The sequence below is a fragment of the Haemorhous mexicanus genome, chromosome 9, assembly GCF_027477595.1.
Source record: "Haemorhous mexicanus isolate bHaeMex1 chromosome 9, bHaeMex1.pri, whole genome shotgun sequence".
Classification (NCBI taxonomy): Eukaryota; Metazoa; Chordata; class Aves; order Passeriformes; family Fringillidae; genus Haemorhous; species Haemorhous mexicanus.
In genome coordinates, this window is record NC_082349.1 from 27,724,886 (window position 1) to 27,747,331 (window position 22,446).

The following is a 22,446-nucleotide window of genomic DNA, read 5'->3' on the forward strand; positions in this document are numbered from 1 at the left end:
TTTCATCTTTCCAAGGATTGCAGCGGGAAAGGATTATATGCAAATGATAATTATACATGTCAGGTTTGGCCACAGACTCAGACTGCAGTAAAACTTTAAGGTGAACACCAGCTAAAGTACAGCCATTGTATTTTTGAAATTTGCTTGCTGAGTGTACTTTGAAGCCTTTCCAGAGTATACAGGAAAAATCTCTTCAAAATTTCAGAAGTTCAGACACCATCTCCAGCTGAGTCACATTTATAAACACTGGACCATCTAGTCCAAGTGCTCCAGGTCAGATTTTTCTCAAGAAACAGGCCTTGTTTCCATACACACTGACTTATTTACTTTAAAAATATATTTATTGGTGTGGTTTTTTCATCTATCAGAAGCTATTCTGACGAATGTTAAAGTGACTTTTCAGCATGGGTATTATAAGAATGTGACAATGTCATTATTATCCTTTCTATTTAAAATGAAATTTTGAAAACTCTCTACTTTCCCCATAGTATTTGTATTGGTAACAAAAGTCTTTCATGCCTTAACACAGAATTTGGATCTAGAAAACTAGATTAATTTTATACATGGATTTCTTAGTTTGGGTGGAGAATACTGAAACCTTATGCAGGTGTTTTCCTAAATGTTTTCTTTTCCTTTTAATGTAAATTGTCTAGAACAGTGTTTGCAAAATCCTAACATTCAACATTTTCCCCATGTCCTGACTCTTTAACTGAACCCAGTCATCCTGACATTACCTGAGAGACTCAGGAAAAAATGCAGTATTTGGAGTAGCTGAGGCATTACTTTTTTTGTTCGTTTGAAAATGAATTAGTATACTGTAACTTGGCTTTCTAACTTTCACTGAGGCAGGTATGGAGCAAAACATCATCCATCCACCTAAAAACAACATTCACTGAATTCCAGCTGCCAGCAAAGCCCTGGGGCACACAGCAGCACAGTACCAAACGGATTACCAGCAGCTCAGACTTACAGACAAGATGCACAGACTGCAGCAGATAATGGCTGGCTGCTCTGCTCATCCCAAAGGCATTCCCAAGACAATTGTGTAAGTTACTCTAAAAATGCTGGCTGTAAAACAATGTGGGGCTTGTCTATTTTAGTAATTTAAGCAATGGTGTTTATTGAATCTAAAGCTGAACTGCCTGAACTCTCCACATCTTTCATAGCAAAGCCCTCCAGTAGTGCATGGCAAGGCCTTTAATGGAGCTGCACCTAGTTATTTATACCAGCAGAAATTATAGGCCTAGATTTTCAGACAAGAATTATTACCTGTGGATAAAAAGCCACGGTAAATTTGCCTTGTTACACATTATTTCTGAAAATACTTCACAATGTTTTACAAACAGTACAAAAAAATCTGGTTTCCCATCTTTGCAAGCAGTAACAATTATAATGGTAGGGGATAGAAGCAGCAGAGTAAACCAGCCAAAGGAGAAAAGACTGAAAAGCAGAGGTACCAAGTCCAGTTACTTCCTATAAAGCTCAAGGGAATGATTAGGTGATATCCATAATTTATTCTATATAGGAGAAAGCAACAGCCCAAGAAAATAAAATAAAGTTTGACAAAATTCTTAGAGAAGGGATGAGGCAATTTTTTAGTATGACAGTATTGTCATTGCATCAAGCCTCTCCTGTAACAAGATGCTCAGTGCATCTCTAATGCCTTCCAAGGATTTTCAGGCTCCAAATAAACACTAAGAGATGGATTATGACTGCCCATTCTATGGCTACAGAGGGTGATGGATGCAGAGCAGAGTGCTCCCCTAATTAATGTGGCCCACATGAGGACCAGCAGGCTGCAGTCTTGCCCAGGAGGCAGGAGCACAGGATCTGTGGAATTGCTCTTCTTTGGTCCTTCTCACACAGAGAGGAAAGCGAGCTGCAGCTCTGTCCTTCCTGCTCCTCCATGTCTGGACAAGGAGAGGTAAGTACAAAGCACATCTCAAAGGAACACAACTATCAAGGCTTCCCACAGTGCAAATAAAGAATTCTAGGAAGTTTCCTTCTTTTTAAAGAAAAATGCTTCCTGATCTCCCCATGTAACATTACCTCTCAGTGACAATTTACCTAATTAACTGAATGGTAGTTTAATCTGCTCCAAATTTATTACATTCCATAACAAAACTATCTTCATCTATGGCTGCAGTGTTTCCTGTTGTACAATGAGATGTAAAGATTCCTGGAAACTTCACCAGACCATCTCACTAGTAACATTTCTAACGACAGAAAACAATTGAGACCCAAAGGGGTTGTAGGTTTGGTTTTCCAGTTTTTTTTCAGTTGTTAAACATTTTGCTCAAAAATTGAAAAATACTGTTTTTCTTTTCCAGATAGTTGTTTAATCACTGCTTTAGGGTGAAAAGAAGTGCATAGGAGCAGATGGCAAGAACACAGGATTTAAGGAGGGGACAGATGTAACCGTATTAGGGAGCCTGGAAGATAAATCTCTTGAAATCTTGTGGCAGACATGATCATTACTTTGTTTGCATAGATGAAATATTACTTGTTTCAATTAGCAGTTGCTGTTGACCATATTTGGTATCTTTCCCCTTCAGATGGTCATTAAAACCTGTTGTAAATCATCGTGTTTGTGCTACTTCCATACTGTGCATAAATCATGTAGGCATCTCAGCATCTCCATACTTTTTGGAAAATGTGAAGATAGATATTTATACAACATAAAAATGGTGCTTGCTTCCTTTTAAGCAGTCTACCAGTAGTGATGTCTGTCTCTGGTGATGTAGCAGGGAAGCAGAAAAAGAAGGACATCTGCATTCAGCCTCTATGCTGCCAATCTGGGCTTTGCCTCTGGCTCCCTCCCCGGCGCTGCCAGCAGCGTCCCTGTCGCAAACGGCTCAAACAGAAAGCACGGTTTGAGTTCCTACATCTGCAGCGTGGGAAGGCAGCACAGACAGAACAGCCTTCTCTTTCTGCGGAAAAATCCATAGGTTGTGTGAGAGACAGTGAGGAAATAACATGTTATCCGTGGGCAGCTTCCTCGCTGCCGAGACGGGTGCAAGAGCCTTTGCTGACCTCGGGAAAAGAATGATTTGCAGATGTAGAGGAAGTCCTCTTAAAGCAGCTGCGAGTATATACTGATTTTACACGTAAATATATATATATATATTTACATGTATGCTTGGGCGAGTTCAGAAGCTGCTCCTTGGATACACTCTTTTTAAAGTTGTGATTTTTAAAATATTGAGAAAAACCCCAAGCTGGTTCAGAGTGCTCTTGTGTTGTTCTAATTCCAGCTCCTCACTTCATGGTGTGGGAAATGAGAAACAAGCAGAGGTGTAAGCCTAAGGTGGTGTTCTAGCGTTAATCACAACACCTTTGGGAACAAATATCAGCATATCAACTGAAGACACTGAGTGAGAGGAGCTGTGAAACATCCATCTACTCTCCAGAATAGCATTCCTAGTAATATTTTTCTCCCCCAGCTCTAAACTCTAAATACATAGGGTGTCTAGTGTCTATTTGAACCAGATTTCTCTGGTACAGACATTTTTATCAATAAAAATATTTTTTTATGCTTGGTTTCAAATTTAACTGAATGGACTGAAAATTTCATTTGGTTATGATTGAAGCAAGAAGATCATCCTCTTTATAGAGGGGTAGAAGCTAATATATGTGTATTATGTATTAAGCAAAAAACATCCTCCAAAAGGAAAGAGGAAGAAGGTGGTAGTTACAGCAATGTTATATTTATCCAATTCTGACTCCTATTTTCTCTGTAATGAAGACAAGGACATCACACAGGATCATAGATCAAAAAGTAGGAGTATGTAGGTGTAAATGTCACAGATTGTGCGCCTTACTAGAACCTGGATATTAATTACACAATTAATATTAATGGCACTGCATTTATAAATGACCTGTATAGGTAAGCACCCTAAAATAAGGAAATAACAGAATTAAGGTGGCAGATACCAGAACTGTGGTGCAATTGTTAGAAATTATTACGCAGTTTCAACAAAAAATTAAACCATTTTCTTTTCATAGGTTGACAAGTAAATTTAGCAATATTTTGCATTTCTTTAGTGTTTCTCACCCTGATGTACTTGTGTGAATTAAGTGCAGTCAGACTCACGGAATAACTTAGTCTAAGAGTAAGAATAGGAAATAACATTCACTGGTTATATAAATAAAGTATTTTCTACTATATTCTCATTTCTTAGGGAACTAAATACTTTTGCAGACATCCAGCTGGGACATCTTATACCAAATTGATTTTAAATGATGATTTTTTATGACAGTAACTATGTTTCTAGATTCAGGCAATGATAGAAGAACTTTACTTAGTACCAAGCAATTAGTAATTAATTAACCAAAATGTAAGATATACTATTTCAACTCATTTGTTACAAGATTAAAAAGGTACTTCCTAAGTACTTTTCTGCAGTGCTGAGGAAGCTTGGATGAAAGGCAGCAAAATTGATTTGATTTTTTATGAATGTATAGTTTTAATCCCAGAGCATGGTATGTGCACCCATAATAAAGTACTATTTCTCCTCTTTTCTTAAATGGTGGAGAAAAATCTGCATTATAACTTATACTAGTAAAGCCGATTACATTCAAGTAACTTACATTAGGAATGTTCTATTCTAAATTGCTTATGCTACCTTTTGTTAATGAAAAAGTATAATAAACTATACTCTGCTGGCATTTTTATAGACTTAAAATTTACATCAACAAGTGCCCTGGATTGCAACGTCAACATTTCAGTACAGCCACTCCTGCAGGCACATTGCAGTTTGTGTGTAAAAGCACACGCCTTCAGTGCTGCCTAATGGAAAAATGGTTTTCATGTGTGAAATTAAAAATAGATAAATTTCCTCCTCTCATTTGGAAGATTATGTTGAAGATGCAAGATATTGCTTTCAAAAGGAAATGTTATATCCTTTATAATTTGGGAGGGTTGGATACAGTGAAGTCTTGTAGGGAGATGCAGCTTGTTGGGCAGTGAATTATAAAAATAATCATTCCTAATAAAATCTAGAACACATATGTCCAAAAAAGAACCTATGAGATCCATAGTAAATAATTATTTTCTACTAGAAGAATACTGCAAGCTGGCCAGACAAATACCATCCCTAAATTTGCTTTCTTGGGTGAGGGTTGGCTATGGCAAGTGTGGCATCCTGTGGGCTGTAAGATTTCCAGCTGTGTTCACTGGGAGCAATTCCCATGGCTGTGTTGGATCAGGTTTGGCCTCTGCACCCATTCCCTCACAAGCTGCCAGTCACAAGGGACACTGGTTTCCTGTTATTTTTGACAGCAGCTTTCTTCATTATAACTGACTATTTTGCCACATATTTTCATCTAGTCATTTCCTCCTTTCACTGCTTCTTGTGATTTGAACATCTAACAGCACAGCTGCAACATTCAGCTAATAATGTATTTAAAATGGATTATTTAAGGAAATGGGGAAGATCTGTACCTGTAAGTAAGGAACATCAGCTGTGTGTATAGAGTTGGCAAGTGAGTATTGGAAGGTGGTTTCTTGGAAAAGATTCTGGAATTGTAGGTGAAAAGCAGCTAAATGTGGGGCTCTGGTGTAAAACTTGAGTGGAATTGGGCATTTCAGTTTCACAGTCTAATGTACATTCTCCTCCCTGCTCATTCTCTAAAACTTTTTTATATGAAACGATGGTAAGACAGACAACATTTTCTTGTTTTCTCATTTTATCTCTTGATGTGTTGTGTGCATGACTGTGTTCATAAACTGAGGAGAGATTTCTACTGAAGCACTGCCTAGGATGCCTGACCATTTCTTAAACTATTTCCTTTGGTTTGGACCCCTCTGTGATGCCTACTCAGAATTCTTTCCTCCAGTATCCACTGCATTGTACTGATGATTATTTATCAATATTGAACGTCACTATATTTTCTTCCTACACAGCTGGGTCACTCCAAGTATCTTCACCATCTGCCCCAAAATTCAGAGTAATGTTGTGTCTCCTATAAATGTTATCTCCTTCTGTACCACTTTTTTCCAGATTATTTTAAGGGTATTTACAACAAAATTAAAAACACCTTACTCTTTTGGATTTTCATCACAATTATGAATGACTACATGTTCAATCTCTGTTAATTTGGGGTCTATGACATTGATTTTTTTCCTCACAACCCACTATGCTTTTTTTTTTTTTTTCTGGAAGCATTTTAGTGAGAGGATTGTAAAATGTCTTTGAAAATTTGTCACCTAATCCATATATATACCCCTAAGCTTGTTCTACAAGATAGTTTGTCTCCTGCTTTAGTGAAGGAGAATAGCTTACCAAAAATATCCCATTGTTTCCTCCTTCTGAGGTGTTTTTACTACTACTTCTTTTCTCTTATTCCTCGATTATTTTAGAGCTCTTTTTCAATCTAAACGATTCTATGATTTTCTATGATTCTATGATTTTCCTAATATTTTCTTATTTCTACATTACAGATTGTTGTGTTTCCAAATGTGGTGAAATATTCTTTGCATCCACTGACTCACCATGTTGAAAATCTTGCAGCAGGATGGCATTTGGCATTTTATTTTCCTTTCATTTATTCTGTTTCAGAATGAATTTGATACTGTGCTAGATTACCATGGCAAAAAAAAAAAAAAAAAAAAAAAAGAAAAAAAAAAGGAAAAAAAAAGGAAAAAACCCCAAAACAAGAGAAAATAGTGTGAACGGTGTTCTCATTCTAGGCACAAAGCTTTTAAAAACTGGGGAAATGGCACTTTACCTAAAAGTAATGCTGTTTTTTGCTTATTGTCAAATTTGTGCCTGTAGTTTCACAAATCCTGCCTGCCTTATTCCCCTGTCACAGATTTAAAACCTGGTACCCTCTTTCCAGCCTGCTGGACTTGTTTAATCTGTATCATAGTACCTGTATTCTCACCAGACTAAAAGTCTAATAAAAATCAGGCATTCTGCATAGCAGGTGGCTCTATGTTTCATTAAAACCCATAGCAGGGGGCATAGATCCAATGGCAGCAGTTCCCGTATAGGAGCAAACTTCCAACTCCATCTCCCATGGATGTGAAGGAAGCAGTGACTGTCATAAAACTCCACAACAGGATGAAAACAAGTCAATTCCCAATTTAACGAGATTAGGCATTGCTTTCAAAGCACTCAGAATACATATAAATGTTAGCTATTAATTATTGCAATAACTCACTGGGGCTGCAGACTGCCTGGCTGTGAATGGGAAGGTGGTGATGCCAGCTCCTGTCCCCACGACGGTAGCACTGCCAGCTCTGCTGATTGTAGAGCAGCTCTTGCAAAACCTTGTGGTTTTCTGAGGGTTTTCACTCCAGAAATTATGCCAACACCTTGAAGGCCTTGTTTTCCCCTCATAAACTGATTATTCCCTAACGACTGTGAGAGTAGAGAAGGAAATCATAAAACTCATTGCACTGCATCCCTTCAGAACGGAGCTCTTGTCAATGTCATAGTTTTTATTTTGGGACCAACTCCTTTCTTTGCCCCCCGGTCTCTTTTCACTCGTTAGGGAGCGACGCCTCACGGAGAGATCAGCCTAGATTACAGGAGCTTCAGGAGGAGACTTCTCGCTCTCCAAGGGCCCTCGCAGGAGCGGGGCCAGGTGGGGTCGGGCTCTGCTCCCAGGGCACAAGGGACAGGACGAGGGGGAATGGTGCTGAGCTGCGCCAGGGGAGGTTTGGGTTGGACAGCAGCAGAATTTCCCCCACAGAAAGGGCGACGATGTATATATAAATTAACTTTGCAGCGAGAGTGGCAGACCACTGAACAGCTGCCCAGGGAAGGCGTGGAGCCTCCCTTCTAGGAGACATTCCAAACCCGCCTGGACGCGTTCCTGTGTCACCTGCTCCGCCGGGCTGGATAACGTCCAGAGGTCCCTTCCAACCTCAACAACACTAGGATTCTGTAATCAGATGCCCAGGGAGGCGACGGAGTCACGGTCCCTGCAGGTGTTTCGGGACGTGGCAGGGCAAACCCTGCTGTGGTTTGACACCGCGGTGCCGCTCACAGCCGGGCCTCGCTGTTCTTTCCCAGACCCACCGATGCCATGAGGGAGCGAGCGCGCATCTCCCCGCCCTCAGCACCGGCTGGGGGCGGCACGGGAGGCGCTGAGGCGGCGCGTGCGCAGCCTGCGCGCGGCGCCGGCAGGAGGCGGGCCGGGGGGGTGTCTACGCGCATGCGCAGGCGGGGTGGACGCCCCCCCCCCCCCCCCACCACCCCACGCCGTGTGTCTGTATGTGTGTGAGTGTGAGTGAGAGTGTGTGAGTGAGTGCGTGAGTGAGTGCGTGTGTGTGGGGCACTGTGGCCGCGGCCGCCCCGCGCCTGCGGAGCCGGCGGCGCGCAGGGACCCGCGCAGACACCGCAGCCCCTCCGAGCGGCCGCCCCGCCGTCATCCATTCCCCCTCTCGCAGGTGAGCTGCGCTGTCGCGGCGGGGAGTAGGAGTAGGAGGAGGAGAAGGGAGCCGGCGCCCGCCTCCGCGGGGCTCATTGTCCGGCTCCTCTGAGGAGGAGGAGGAGAAAAGAAAGGAGGCTTCACCTCGGCTCGCACGCCGGGCCTTGCAGGGCTGTTGCCGGCCGGGGATTGGAGGCGCTCCGTCCCCTCCCAGATCCGGGGAGGGTCCCGGCCCCTCGGGGCTCCGCCGCCCACCTGCCGCCCTCTCCTCATCCTCCTCCTCCGCCTCACGCGGGGGGGGCGAGGAGTGGAGCCTCCTCTGGCCGGTGTGTACGCGGCGGGGCACCAGCCTGGCTGCGGGACGGAGGGTTGCGGGGCTTCGGGAGAGATGTTCGCCCCCCCCGGTGCCTGCTTGCGGGGCTGAAGAGTGGGTTATAACGTGGACACCCCACCCTTGCTGTCTGTGGAGCCCTCAGGGACGGGGTTGTTGGTGCGTGGGGACGGGCAGAGCCGCGTCCGCATGTGGGGCACCGCGGCGGCCGGAGGGTGGCCGGGGCGGAGCGGAGCGGAGGCTGTGGCGGAGAGATACCGCTATCCATCGGTGCTGCCCCAGGGATGGGCCCCGCGACCGGGACACGAGGAACGGGGCAGCACGAAGGGATGGGGACACAAGGAACGGGGCAGCACGAAGGGATGGGGACACAAGGAACGGGGCAGCACGAAGGGACGGGGATACGAGGGACGGGGCAGCGCACAGGGCTGCGGACACGAGCGACAGGGCAGTGCCCAGGGATGGGGATACGACAGACAACGTGGACAGCCGCTGTAAGCAGGGGATGAACACCACGTCGCACCACTTTCATGTAAACCAGGGTCATTTCAGAGCATGTTACCTTCCAGTAGACGGGAATGTGCTTTAGAGAATGGACAAATAGATGCTGTTTATTAGACGTGAGGCGTGTTTAGCGTTATGTCTTTCCTGGCAGCAGATGCTGGAAAGGCAGTTCTGTAGATATATTTCAAACCACGATGAGTGGTGATGACAGGTAATATTTTGGAGTTACTTGCCCTGTGGGTTTAATAGTAGTTGCAGGCCTGGTGAAATTCTGCGGATGTGTATCTCTATTTGCAGGTTTCCTATACTGACACTACTGGAGTGATTTCTCTACTGAAAAAAGGTGCTTTTGCACAGGTCTTATTCCTGCACCCCTCCTTCTGTGCCTTTGCTGAATTAAAGAGCTTGGCAATCACAGATAGCTAGAAGAGGTGGAGTCTGTTTATATTCCAATAGGATCGGTAGATAACCAGGCAATCAAATGTTTGATAGTCCTACAGCTTTTTGGGTTTTCTCAGGATTGGAAAATATGGGATGCACAATGATTATTTCCTATTTTTCTTTAATCACTGCTTGCTTCTGCAGCTGACTTCATTTTAGTTGTACTATGGTGGTGTTTAGTTCTATACAAAATGGTTATAACATTCTGTTCATGCCACCTGGTGGTTTGAGACCCTTTTTGGTATATAGATCTATTGCATGTTTTATTGGTTGTGCATAATTTTATTTAATGAACTTCAACTTATCAGGTGTTTGTTTTAAAACATTATTAACTCTCAACAGGGCAATAGAAATAATACATGGACCAAAGCATGAGAACTACTCATGCATTTTTTTTGTGTATTATTGTAAGGAGTAGTATCTGATAGCAGAGTCAAAGGATTTCCATAGGCACTTCTGCATAAGCTGTACTGCCTTGGACCCTGCTTTTGGGAGCTGATATGACCTACATGGTTTCCAAAACAGCTGGACTGAGTTGGCACCATCAACTGGTACAGCATAATGTTGTACAGAAGTTGATAATAGTGATTTTTTTCTAGCAATGTCTCTGATTATTCTGGAAAATTTTATGCTTGTGGCCACATAAGTAATTTTTTTTTTTTTTTACTTTCGATTAATTTAATTTCGGCGGGCTTTTTTTAAAGGGAATTCCTTGTAGAAGCAGAATTATTCCTGCTTTCCACAGCCTCTGCACATCCCTGCTTGTGGGCTGTCTGTAGTCCTGCTCAGAAGTTGGCTGAAGCTGGGTCACTGGAATTGAGAGGGTGCCCTCTGGTGACATCTGTGTTTGGAGTTTGGGCTGCATGTAAAGGAGCGCTCCGGCTAGTCTGGAATGAAACATTCCTCCCAGCACAGCTGTTGTGGCTTGGCTGAGATGGGGGACGAGCACTTGGGAATCCGTGTGGAGGATGTACAGCAGTCCCTTGGTGTCTGGGAGCCCCCTTGGGAAATATTCTACCTTGTCATTTATTTTTCTGCATTTTAATATGAAATGTTTAACTCAGTCCAGTGGAGACAAGCCCCCCCCCCCCCCAGAAAAAAACCTTTCATTAGGTTATCCTGTTTACTCACCAGTGGGTTTTGTTTGGGTTTTTTTTTTTTTTTCCCTGTAGAATTCTGGGAGTTTTCCTGCAGAATTTTGAAGCTATCTTTTCCTTTTTAAACTTCTATCTTGCCTTGTGGCTGTAGATTAAAAATGTCAGTGTTTAGATGTTTTATTGATCTTTATGCTGCTCAGCACTAAGGAACAAGAATAAAGATACAGGGCTAACTTTAACTACAACCACTTGTGTAAACTTTGTTTTTTGAAATTGACTGTGATTTTTGAATGACTGGAATTTTTTTTGAAATTGACTGAAATTGACAAGATTACTTTTGTACAGAAAAGTAATGCAGTCATAGTGTGCTAATGTTCTGCTAGATGTCTTTGAATATTAAAAGATCTGAATTGACAAGCCACACCTCCATCTTAATCAGTTTGTTCCACTATTTATTTTTTTCATTGAGATTAGGGGTTAATCTTTTCCTTTTTATTTGCTTGAAGCTGAGTCATTTGAGCTCCTCCTTTCATTCAATAACTAAAGCTGAGTTGAAAATATTCTTTGGGGTGGGGAGTGTAATTGGTTGCATTTTTTCAAAGTGTAAGCCACCAAAGGCATGATATATTTCTCTTCTAAGTATTGGTTTACAGCTCTTGTTAGAAAACAGACTTAGAAATGTATTTTCAAAATAATGAAAGATTTCTGTTAAAAATCTTTGCATTTATATACCTGGAACTGCTGCAGTAGGAATCATCTTTTAATATAAGTGTATGTGTCATAGTTACTGCATGAAGCTTTGTGGGCTTCATGTTTGGTCTGTTTATGAATTAATCACCTTAAAAGACTGCTGAAGTGAGTGTGTCTTAATGCTGCAGTTGGGCATTTTAAGTAGATTCTCTGTATGCTCAGTCCCCTGGAATGTATGGATGTGTGACTGCAACTCCTTTTGTTTTTCAAAGATCCATAAAAGCCTTGTAGGATTCCAGGGAGAATGGCATTGGAGTCCTAGCTGTGGGCAAGCTGGTCCCATCTGGGCTTCTGCCCAGCAGGATGGGGCCATCCGAGATGGGAGCTGGAGCAGGGAAGGATGGGAGGGCTCCCAGTGCTGACTCTGCAGTCAGGAGAAGGTGGGGAGCAGGGAGAGGGTGGCCCAAAGTCAGGGAGGGTGTATCCTGCATCGTGGTGTGTTGTGAGCACTGGAGCTGCTGGCTGTGACTCAGGAGTTAGAATGGCACAAATGATGGGCATTGGAGCTGCTTGTGGCCAAGGGAGGCTGTTCCCAGTCTGTGTTTCAGTTTATAGGAGAATTGTCTCAAAAGGGACCTGTTTGGTAAATCTTACAGTACAGCATATAAAACACTGGGACGTCTAGTGAGTCACCGTAAAGTATTTTAAAATGCAGTGTTCCTGACCTGCATATAAGGTTGATCTTTACTCTCTTGGACTCACTGCTGTGAGGTGTGCCACTCTCAGCTGGAGTTTTCAGAACTCCCCAGGGGCTTCCAGATGGGTTGTAGACTGTCATGTGGCACTAGTGGTGTCTGCCTTGAACCCATGGAGATCCCCTGAGTTTGCTCACAGAGTGCTTCCTACCCCAGCCTTATTGTCACTGTAACATTTTACATGTCAGTAACTTCAGCGCAGACAAACAACAGCTGGGTGGTAAGGTGTACTTTTCCATAACGGTAGGATTCCCTTTCTCTTCCCATGGCTTTGTTGTCCTGCAGTCCTGACTTACAAGAATGACAGTTTAGGTAAAACTGGGAAAAAAAGCAGCTGTGTACCTTGCAGGGCCTAGAGGCTTTGCTGTTATTTCAGTAGGTCTGCATTGTTTAGGTGTGTTTTGGCTCTTTGTATCAACAGCATCAGCAAGTCAAGGTTTCCTTCCCCAGAAACTCCCTGGCTGTGCTTCAGGCACACCTTTGGCTGGCACTGAGAAGTTCTAGAGCTGCTTGGTCAGAATATCAAGAAACTCTCTTATCAGCCCCTCCTGAGCATCATATTTGTGGTTTAAAAACCTGCCTGTTTCTCAGTGGTAAAGAGCAGCCTCCTGTGTTAAAGATTAAGGCTGTAACATGGCAGTTGATTTGATGCCAGACTTGAGAGAATAACACATCCATTGCTGCTTCGTGGTCAAGGGGAAGCCTTTTCCTTTTCTCTTCTGCAGCCTGATGCTGCTTGCGGTCCCCTGTGTTAGGACAGATCTTGATTCAAACTGCTAAGAATAGTTTTTTATTCTGTTTCTTTGAGATGCAGGACTTGTGGCCTGTTCTCCATGCGTGTTTCAGAATTCCATTTGTATTTAAAGGTACACATACATTCTGTAGGCACAGGAAGCTTGAGCTGGCGTGTGAACATGTGCCTGCCCTATTTTCCCTGGTCTGTCTGAGGAGACTGTGAGTCTGTCCCATGTATTTCAAGTGTGACCACAACAGTTAATGTAGCTCAGTGCCTCATCAGTTTGTAGTTGAGATTTGAACATGGATTAGAACAAGCTGGCTGAAGTTCAATCCAGATAAAATATACATGATGATGTGGATGTAATTATCAGCCTCCCTAATTGAAGGGCTGCATTTGCCATTTGGTAGAAGCATTAATACCCTCTGGTGACTCACGTTTATTACTTGTTCTTAGCAGTCATATTGAAGCAGTAAAATCAGGCTTTTTTAAGTCTTTGACTAGAAGACTGAGACTCCCCTCCCCCAGCTGATTTGACCTGGAAAGTTTGACTGGAAGTTGTCTTTGCCCTTCCTCCCATAGGTTTTAGATTGTAGTGTAGTTCCTAGTGTAAGTAAGGAACTGTAACAAGCCTGGGTCAGTTAAGGAGTTGAAACCAGCATGGCCAAGGCATAAGCAGAACTACCAGCGAGGGAATTTGATTGTGGGGCTTGCTATGAGCTCCTCTGCCAAAAAGTGGTTGGCCCAATTTATTAATTTCTTGGAGGTCTTGAATCTCTTGACTTACACTGCTTGTCCTGATTGTCCATCAGCTGTCTGAGGGCTGAAGTGCTCAGAGCAGAAATGGGTAACAGGCTTTGCAGAGGAGAATCTTGAGGTACCCTGGCTCTCAGGCTGTAATTCCATTTTAAAGCAATTTGGATGCAGAAGGCTTTGCTAGCTTTGGAGCTGCCTCAGTGGCACTTGGGCTTTGGGATATGTATGTGTCACCTCTTTTCCTCTTTAATGGAGCTGTGCTATTGGCAGCAATCAATTAAGTCTGAAGTGACCTAGGTCTGGTTGTCCATGCTCTGACCATTGCTGTAGTAGTGTGGCATTAAAAGTTGTTTGATTTGTGCCTCCCTCATTATTCATTAAGGGGCAGCTTGGAGACTGTAATCAGCTCTCATTGAAATGGGCTCAGATTGATTGTGCTGGGGAAGAAGGATATTGATCTTTTTCAGAAGCTGAAGGTGTATTTCTTAGATAATAGTGGCTAGATAAAACTGGCAGAGATCCTGAAAAAAGTGATCTTAATGCAGTTTGTAAATTGGATTGCTTTTATCACATTATTAATGTGCCCAGGGTTTGGGATAATTGTCTAGACTCTAGTATTATATTTTCATTTAGATCTAGAATTAGTGGTATAGTGTCACAGAGTGACTGGACTCAGACTCAGACTAATAAGTGAATAAACAGGAGTAGTCCAAAACACATTTTCTGCTGTGATACATAATTTTCAGATTAATGTGTAGGCAGGCAGAAGCCTCCAGTGAAAAGCTGAAGGTCTCATCTCTACTGTTTTTCTTTATTAGCTTCATATATTATTTTTTTTGAGGAGGTGTGTAAGCACAGATAGACTTGTGAGTTCTGTGAAAAACTCAAATCTATAAACTCTGTAAATTGTTGTTTCTAGTCCACTTGTTTTATTGCCAGGTTGTTTGTGTAATCTTCTAATTGCTCTGAATTTCTGTTGCTTGCTTGATAACTTTGGGGTCCTCCACAGCTGTAACTCATCTAAGTTGGTTTGTAATTGAGCTAGGTTGTGACCCCATGTGCAGTGAGACAGCTAATTTATTGACTACTCACTTCTCTCCCTGTATTGGCAGAAATAGATAATACAGCAGAGAGAACTGCAGGAAACTTACCCAGCTAAGAAATTAAGCTTTCCCCCCCACCCTTGTCTTGTTTTTCAGTTTGATCTTCCCCCAAACTGTTCACTTCAGCTATGCAAACTCTTGGGCTAATGTCACGGCAGAGAAAGGAACATGAAAAAGCATTAGTGCTGGAGATGACTGGCAGGTATAAAATCAAGTTCCCATAAACCAGCTGAAATCAAAAGTGGATCAAATGTCAGTTGTTTATTAGCTGAACTTGTGGAGTGGTTGTCTTGAATCCCTAGCTGGGTGTGCAAATCTGGGAGCTTGAAATAAAGTTGAAACTTTGTTTCAGATTTTATGCAGGAAAATTTGAGGCACTTAAGGATCCTGGTGGCACTTCTGAAAATCCATTTTGCATAGAGCTAAACTCTACCATTGTTGCATCTTTTACAGTAGGCTGGTGAAGTGAGTTGGCAGTGATGATAGTATTGGTGGAAATTTGGTCATGTAGCTGATCATGTCCAGAGGTCTGTAAAGTATTTTGGGCATCCCAAAAGCATCTGCAGTTAGCAGATGTGAGGTGTTAGAATGCTGGAAGCATTGCATAGTTTCCTACGTGTTTGTTGTGGGTTTCAAAATGCACATAAATTCTAAGTGCCAGACCAGTAAAAGATAAAAAGGTCCAAAGTTTCAAGCTGCTCACTTTCCCATTACTGCATCACTGTTTTGTGCTGTCACTAATTAATAACTTCAGTATTATGAAGTGTATTGATAAAGCACAGAGTTACCTGGATGACTCATAATTGTTGTTCTTCCTCTCCCACAGTAGTGTAATTAACTTTCCCTGTGTGGTTAAAGGGCACCTGAACAGTGCTGCTGTTGCTGGCAGGTCCAGACCACTCTGCCAACAGCCACTTTTCCCATGTGCTTTATTGGTAAGCCTACCTGAGAAGGGGCAGCTATCTCGTGTATTTTTAGAATATTAGTCATGTACTTTTAGACTGACCAGTTTGTTTAGGCATTAGTCATCAGGCTTGTCTGGTAAGTGCCTCTAAAGAATTTTGATAGAATTATTGATCAGACTTTTACAGAACTATGCCAACAGGCATTTTGGAAAAGAATAATGTGTAAGAGTAGAATCCATCGACTTCAGTCCTTCTATGCAGCTGAAGTGATTTGTAAGTATTTTCTGGAGCTCAGAGTGCAAAATTACTGAAGTACTAGCAAGATTTCTGCTTAGCTACACATGAACCCTCTGCTTCTGAGAGACATGAGTGTGGTGGACAGTGAGCAGCCTGAAACTTGGGGCATTTGTTAGGGTGGGTAAAACCTGGCCCTTGCAGGTCTGCCTCAAGATAAGATGAGGTTAAACATTACCTAGCTATGAGGCTTTATTATTATTACCTTTTAATATGTCATTCACTGATGGTGTCAGGTGGGTGGTTTCTTAGGAAACTGTTTCCTGTGTTCTTTATATCAGAGCAAATGTCCCTCTGTGGCAGAAATGTTTTTGCTACTTCGTGTTTGAAAAAGGCTTTGCTCACCACTCATTCCTGGTTGTTTGCTCTGTTGATGATACGTAATTTCTTATAATCCTCCTTTGGGGATTTTTTTCCCTCCTAGGCTGGGCATATTTTGCATTTATTTTGAACAGATTTTGCCAGGTAGCTCTTTGATAATAGATTTTGGTATTCGCAGTGATATGCCTTGCTGTGTTTTTAATGGTGCTTTAAACAAGTGCATATTGTGTTACATTGGACAAAGGAAAGTAGCAGTACCAAATCTAATCACAGTGTGAAACTGTGATTCTTTGATTATCTTTTGTACCCTTAGGTAGCTGTAGGTATGCTGGCAAAAGATGATTTTGTTTGTGGAGGTTGTTCAGCTCTACTGCCAATATCTATTAAAATGGCTGAGCGTCCCCCTGGAATAATTTAAAGGAATTTAGAGAGGAAAATGATGTTAACCAAATTGTAGTCAGGAGATGAAACAAAAAAGCAAGCTTGGTAAGTTTTCACTATTGATGTGTGCCAGAGGTACTGTGTTTTATAAAGCTGAAGGCCCATTAAAGCAATATGAAGTAAAATAAGCTACTCTTGAGGTACAGTATTTCTATACCTTTGAGGAATGGCACGTAAACAGATGGAGTGCTCTAGGACCTGCTTCTGAGCAGCTTCATCAGTGCCTGCATGTAATGACTTGCCCTTGTACCTAATTAACTCACTGGCTTTTTTTTTTTTAATGTGGATAGGGTCTATGTGATGACAGAACTTGAACTGTATTTCATGCTGTGACTTGCCTTTAATACTTCTGAAAAGTCAATCTTAACTCTTTCTGAAGCTGTCTTGGTGGGAAGGCTTCTTCAATTAGGACCTAGTTCATGTTTCAGATAAGGCAATTTAATTTATCTTCAAAGAGGTATTTCTATAGCTGTGTATAAGCTGGTATTCAGGGACATGGGTTTGTTAAGAAGAGAGGTCTAAAACTGTTCAAGACCAGCAGCTGGAGCTGTTTTAATTTCTTCTGGTTTTGGTCATGAATGCCATGTGACTGGGAGGGAAAGGGGAAAGAAATATCCACGTATGTGTTGTTGCATGTAGCTTTTTTTTTTTTGTATGTACAATGGAAAGTTTTAAAGTATTTAAGGTGACATTATGTCATATTGTGTTATAGAAAAACTTAGCAAGTGTATAAAACAGGTATGAAATTTTTGAGCATGTTTAGACTGAAAGCAGTTGACAATATGCACTATTGATTTGAGGCTGATGCAGTTTTGTTGAAGAATAATTCTTGATCTGAATTGTATCACTCATAAGACAGTAAAGATGTTCATTGAAAGGACATTGTTGAGGCCAAAATCATTTATAAAGGGTAGGTTTGGAAGATGTGAAATCTGTTGTGCAGATCTGTGTGTTGATACAATTCAGAGGTGTGTTGTAGTTGTGTTGCACTGTTAGACAGACATAGAAATCCAGCTGGCATCTGTTAAGTGATACTGCTAAAAAGGGAAGATAGCTCTTTGCATTATTTATCAGACAAACATAAGAGATGTCTTGCTAAGCTATGGCACCCACAAAACTTCTGTTAAATCCCTCATTTGTAAACAAAGATGTATTGTAGAACAGTTTAGACCTTTACTTCAGCTGTACCTGGGAGTTTTTTTAAAGGTAGCTCTTATTTTCCTGACTTAGGAAATGAATTTTACTTACTTTTTCTTCAGCTGTTTTTATGAGGTAATAATCTTAAATGGAAAACAGAATCCAGCCGTGGCAGAGTTAAAGGACACAGACAGAGGTGAGATCTCTGCAGGGACCAGGAAAAGACAGGCTTCCCTTGCTGCCTTGGGATTTGCCCAAGTTCTGTGCTGCTTTCTTTCAGGTGTCAGATTTCTGTGTCTGGTACTGAATGTCATGGATATCTTCTTGATTTTACTTGAAGTGAGGGAGGGAAGATGAGGAGAAGTGATGGACTTCAGCAACTGAAGTTTTTGTTGCTTGTCTCTTTCTCTGGTGTCATCTTTCCCTATTATGTTCCAGCCTGTTAATGGAATTGGATATCTTTTTTTCCCCCAGGGTAGTAGGGTGTGTTTCTATGATCTTATCATTAGACTTGCTGATCACTGTTTCTTTGTTGCTTTTTCTGTATTTCAGATTCTCCTAAAGTTGGTAGAAGTGCTTTGCTTACAGGAAAAAAATTGCTGTCTTTTGGAATTCATAATCAGCATCTTCTCAGATGATGATGAGGCTGATGATTTTTAATGTAACAATACTTAAAATCAGAGAACATATCATGGAAGAGGTAAAGGAGTCTTGCCTAGGTTGGAAATGCCACTTGGGAATTGTGTTCTCTTTTGGGTATGGGGCTTTTGGGCATGTGCTTGGGTCCCAGGATGAGCTGATGTTGAATTGGCTTCATTTGTCAGTGAGAGGGGCTGGTTTATGCAGCAGTCTCTGGTAGAGCAGCCCTGCTGTCTGATGGTTGCCAGCTCTGTCAGATTAATGGTGTTTATTAGCCGCACACAACTCTCCTGGAAAGCCCTGCTCTCTTGTTTGTGAACAAACTAGATTCATCTGTCAGAAAGACCCTGTAAATCTCTATATGAATATTGCATTTAAGTTAGTAGTTGTGATGCCTGTTTTTGCTTAGCTAGTTTTTGTTGGCTGACTCAGAGGTAGTGAAAGATAAATTTGTATAGGTCATTAAAATTGTTTTGCTTTTAAGTGATAAAGCTGTTTCAAAAGTATCACCTGCCAAAACACACTAACCGTGTTGTGGCTGGTGACTTCAGGGTATTTCAACAGTAAGGTACTAACACCCTATTTATGATGTGGCCGGTTCTCTTTTATGTTTAAATAACATCAGGACCAGCATGAACCTCCCCTACTTGGCAAGCTGAACATGAAACTAAAAGATTAAAGTGTTTTCAAAGGGCAGCCAAGGTATTGACTTTTTCAGCCATTCTTTCAGCAGGTAAGAGGCAACTTGCTTCCTGCTAGTTTAGAATGGGGAAATGCATTACTAATTTGTGTTTTGCTTTGGTTTTTTAGTTTAATGATATGGATGATCTTAACTTTGAGATAATACTGAAAGCTCTTAATTAGTTTAGTTTATATATACACACACATGCACACACACATATATTTAATTGGGTTCCCTGTTGAGCTCTCCCAGCTGAGTTTGTTTCTCAGCACAGCTTTCTCTTCACTGCAGCTTTTTTTGTTGCTCAGGCAAGGCTGCTCCCTCTTTCATGTGCAGCATCCACTCATCCTTCTAATGTTAACAGATTTCCTTGTACCTCCAGAACAAGGACAGTTTAATGACAGTAATGACAAAGCAGTATCAAATCCTTGTCCAAGCTGTAACTTGGGCTACTCATTCCAAATACTTAGAACCAATTGCTCAGACCCTTTCAGTTCTCTGTGTTAGTCATGGGCATTTCTTTCATGTTTTTTCCTCCTGTTCAAGGTGAATCTTGCATGAGAGCAAAAATGCTTGTCTTAGCTAAGCTACATGTTTAGGTGACTGGATTTTTGTTTGAAGGCAGCAATGCAGGGCATGGCAGGGCTCAAAGAAATGCTGTATTTTCATTTAGATGAGGTGAAGAATTAGCTTCTATTGGTTTGTCCACAATGACCAATGTCTGTTGCTTTAGAAAAAGCCAGTGTTGTTGGTTATTCTGGGCCAGAGGATGTCCTCTCTGCAGAAGGGGAAAAAAATGTTTGTGCAAAATATAGGTCAGAATTCCTGCAGGATTCCTGCCAGAAATTGACACGGAATCCTTACCTGGTAGATGTCTTAGGATCTGAGGATCTTTGTTTTAGTTCTAATTGTGGTTTCCCTGAGCTTTGTGCTGCTTTATTGCTGTGATGGTTTTGGTGAACCTAGAAAGGAAGCAAAGCAATTTCCAATAATTTTCCTAAGATCAGAGATTTTGGCTATTAGTATTAGTGAAGTAGCAGATAGGGGGTTCTTTTGGAAGGTTCTCGTCTGTGAGCTTTTTAAAGATAAAGTTACCATCACCTCGTGGTCCCATGACAATGGGTTTTATATCCCTACTTGTGATAGCTTGCTCTGTCATGCCATGTACTTTCTTGCATTATGGCATTCTAGTTTTACTTTTATCAGTTAAAAGATTAACAAAAAGCTGGATATAATTATCTTTTTAGTTAAATGAAATGTTAAATGGCATGGTTTCCTTAAAAGCAAAGTGTTATCTGCTGTAAATCAGTAGTTTACATTCAAAACACCATTTTCCTTCAAATCCATCATAACTATATTGTGTACAGAGTACCTCTGTCATTACTCTTGGACCCAAGTTTCCAGCTTGCACAGATGTGCACTTAAATCAATCTTTAATGTCTGCTTTCATTGATTTGGCAGAAATGGACACAGCTGTGTTTCATAAGCTTAAGGATATGTTTGAGTGATAATTATCCAGTCATCCACCGAATAGCTCAAATATCCAAGTAGCTGGGTAGGATATCACTTGTGAACATACTGTGCTGGATTCATAGTGCTAGAATAATCTTAAAAATCCTTCTTGACAGTCTGTATCGAAGGCATGTCATTAATCTTACCCCTGCAGTGTCTTTCTCTTGGTTTTGTAACAAGAATTTAAGGCTTGCCTTTACAGCCCTTAGAGGTATACAAATGATTCTGTATAGCTGGTTCTTACTCTTTGCCAGCTGGGATCTTCAAATTAATGCTTGTGCTGCTACATCTCAGTGTCTTTTTGGTGTCTTCTGGAAAGCATTGTATTCTACATCAGTTACACAAGTTCTGTAGATATTTATTATGTCATTCCCTCTTTAGGGCACATCCTTTCATCAATAATGTAGATAGATGGCTTAGAAATGGCTCCAGCAGGGCTCTTGTTTATAATGCCCATTTTCCTGAAATCACATTGAGATTTTTCTGGTGACTGGAGGGTTGTTGTTAGTGAACAGACAATAAATGGGTTTACCAGAATTTCAGGCCTTCAAATAAATTCCTGTCTATCTTGAGTGTCTAAAGAGACACCCTGTGGCTACTATAAGTTTCTATTTTGGTAACAAGAAAAAAGTCTGATACCATCTTAAAAATACATTGTCCTCCTTCATGAAAACATTTACTCTGAATTAGTTGAAGCAAACATATTCTTGGTCAATAGTTTCAAGCACTTTGAGTGGGTCACTGATAAATGGTCAGGCCATCTGACTGTTGGAGTCCTGTACTTGAATTAACTTGGTTTCTAGGTTTCTGTGTAACTTGGTTTCTGTCATGTTTTATTAGGCTAATGCTTTGGTGGTCACTGGTTGCTGACTGGTCTTGGGTGGAGAAAGGTATTTAACTTTAAGTGATGGGTATTTGGCCCTTTATCTCTTCTCTCCTGAGTTGGCTGATTTACTGAGGCCTTTCCAAAGGGAGGTAGAAATATGGAAAAGAGGTGAATGGGATGCTTAGGTTGATAAATAACTGGTTTGTGTGTTGTTTGCTTGTTGAAATTGTCTACCCTGGGCTTGACACACTTCCATAGATGAATGCAGGGGATGGTGACACAGGCAGAAAATCCAGCTCTCTTCCCAAATGCCTGTGGTAGTTTCCCATAGCAGTCATCATACCAAACAGGAAATTCATAGGCTGATAGATTTTCTCCTGTTAGCACCATTTCTATAGCAACAGTGCATATCAATTCATGATGTTCAGAAAGGAATAATTATAGAGAACATGGCTGACACGTTGCTGTCCCAGGTTTTACTGATAAAGGCTGTACTCATCTCTCCAAAAGCTGAATTTCAAACCAGACTAAGATATTGTGTCCTCTTTGAGAAAGGTCCTAAGTGTTTATTAGTGGCTTAATAAAGAAATACAGTAAAATGTTCTCTCAACAGTATTTTCTTCTTAGTGAAAAACTCAGGTGTTCAACAGGGGAGGAGTTTTGACTTTTTTTCCTTTTTTGCCTTACTGTAGAAACCAAGGGTGCATCCAAGGCTGGTGGATGTACCAAGTCCTTAATTCTGTGGATTTGGAAGCTGTTATTCAGCAACAGTTGGGACTTTCTCATTTCTCTCTTGTTAAAAATCTGTCCTAGGATGGTTTGATCATCTTAATTTTGGTTTGGCTGTTTGCAGTTTTTGCCTCCAGGAGCAGGCATGGAAATTTGAGTTTTCTTGAC

The 22,446-nt window shown here is 41.5% G+C and overlaps 1 protein-coding gene across 6 annotated transcripts in view; it reads left to right on the forward strand.

The window, feature by feature from the left end:
• The first annotated feature begins 8,186 nt into the window (after window positions 1-8,186).
• Window positions 8,187-22,446, forward strand: part of RALGPS2 (Ral GEF with PH domain and SH3 binding motif 2) — a 114,913-nt gene continuing 100,653 nt past the window's right edge. Inside the window, exon 1 of one of the 6 annotated variants that reach the window (XM_059854626.1) lies at window positions 8,187-8,398. Coding sequence is in view for 2 of the 6 variants with exons in the window: in XM_059854625.1 (XP_059710608.1) it covers window positions 9,172-9,204 (33 nt within the window). In the remaining 4 variants the exon portion in view is untranslated. The other 5 variants (XM_059854628.1, XM_059854627.1, XM_059854629.1 and 2 more) reach the window with 5 other exon arrangements.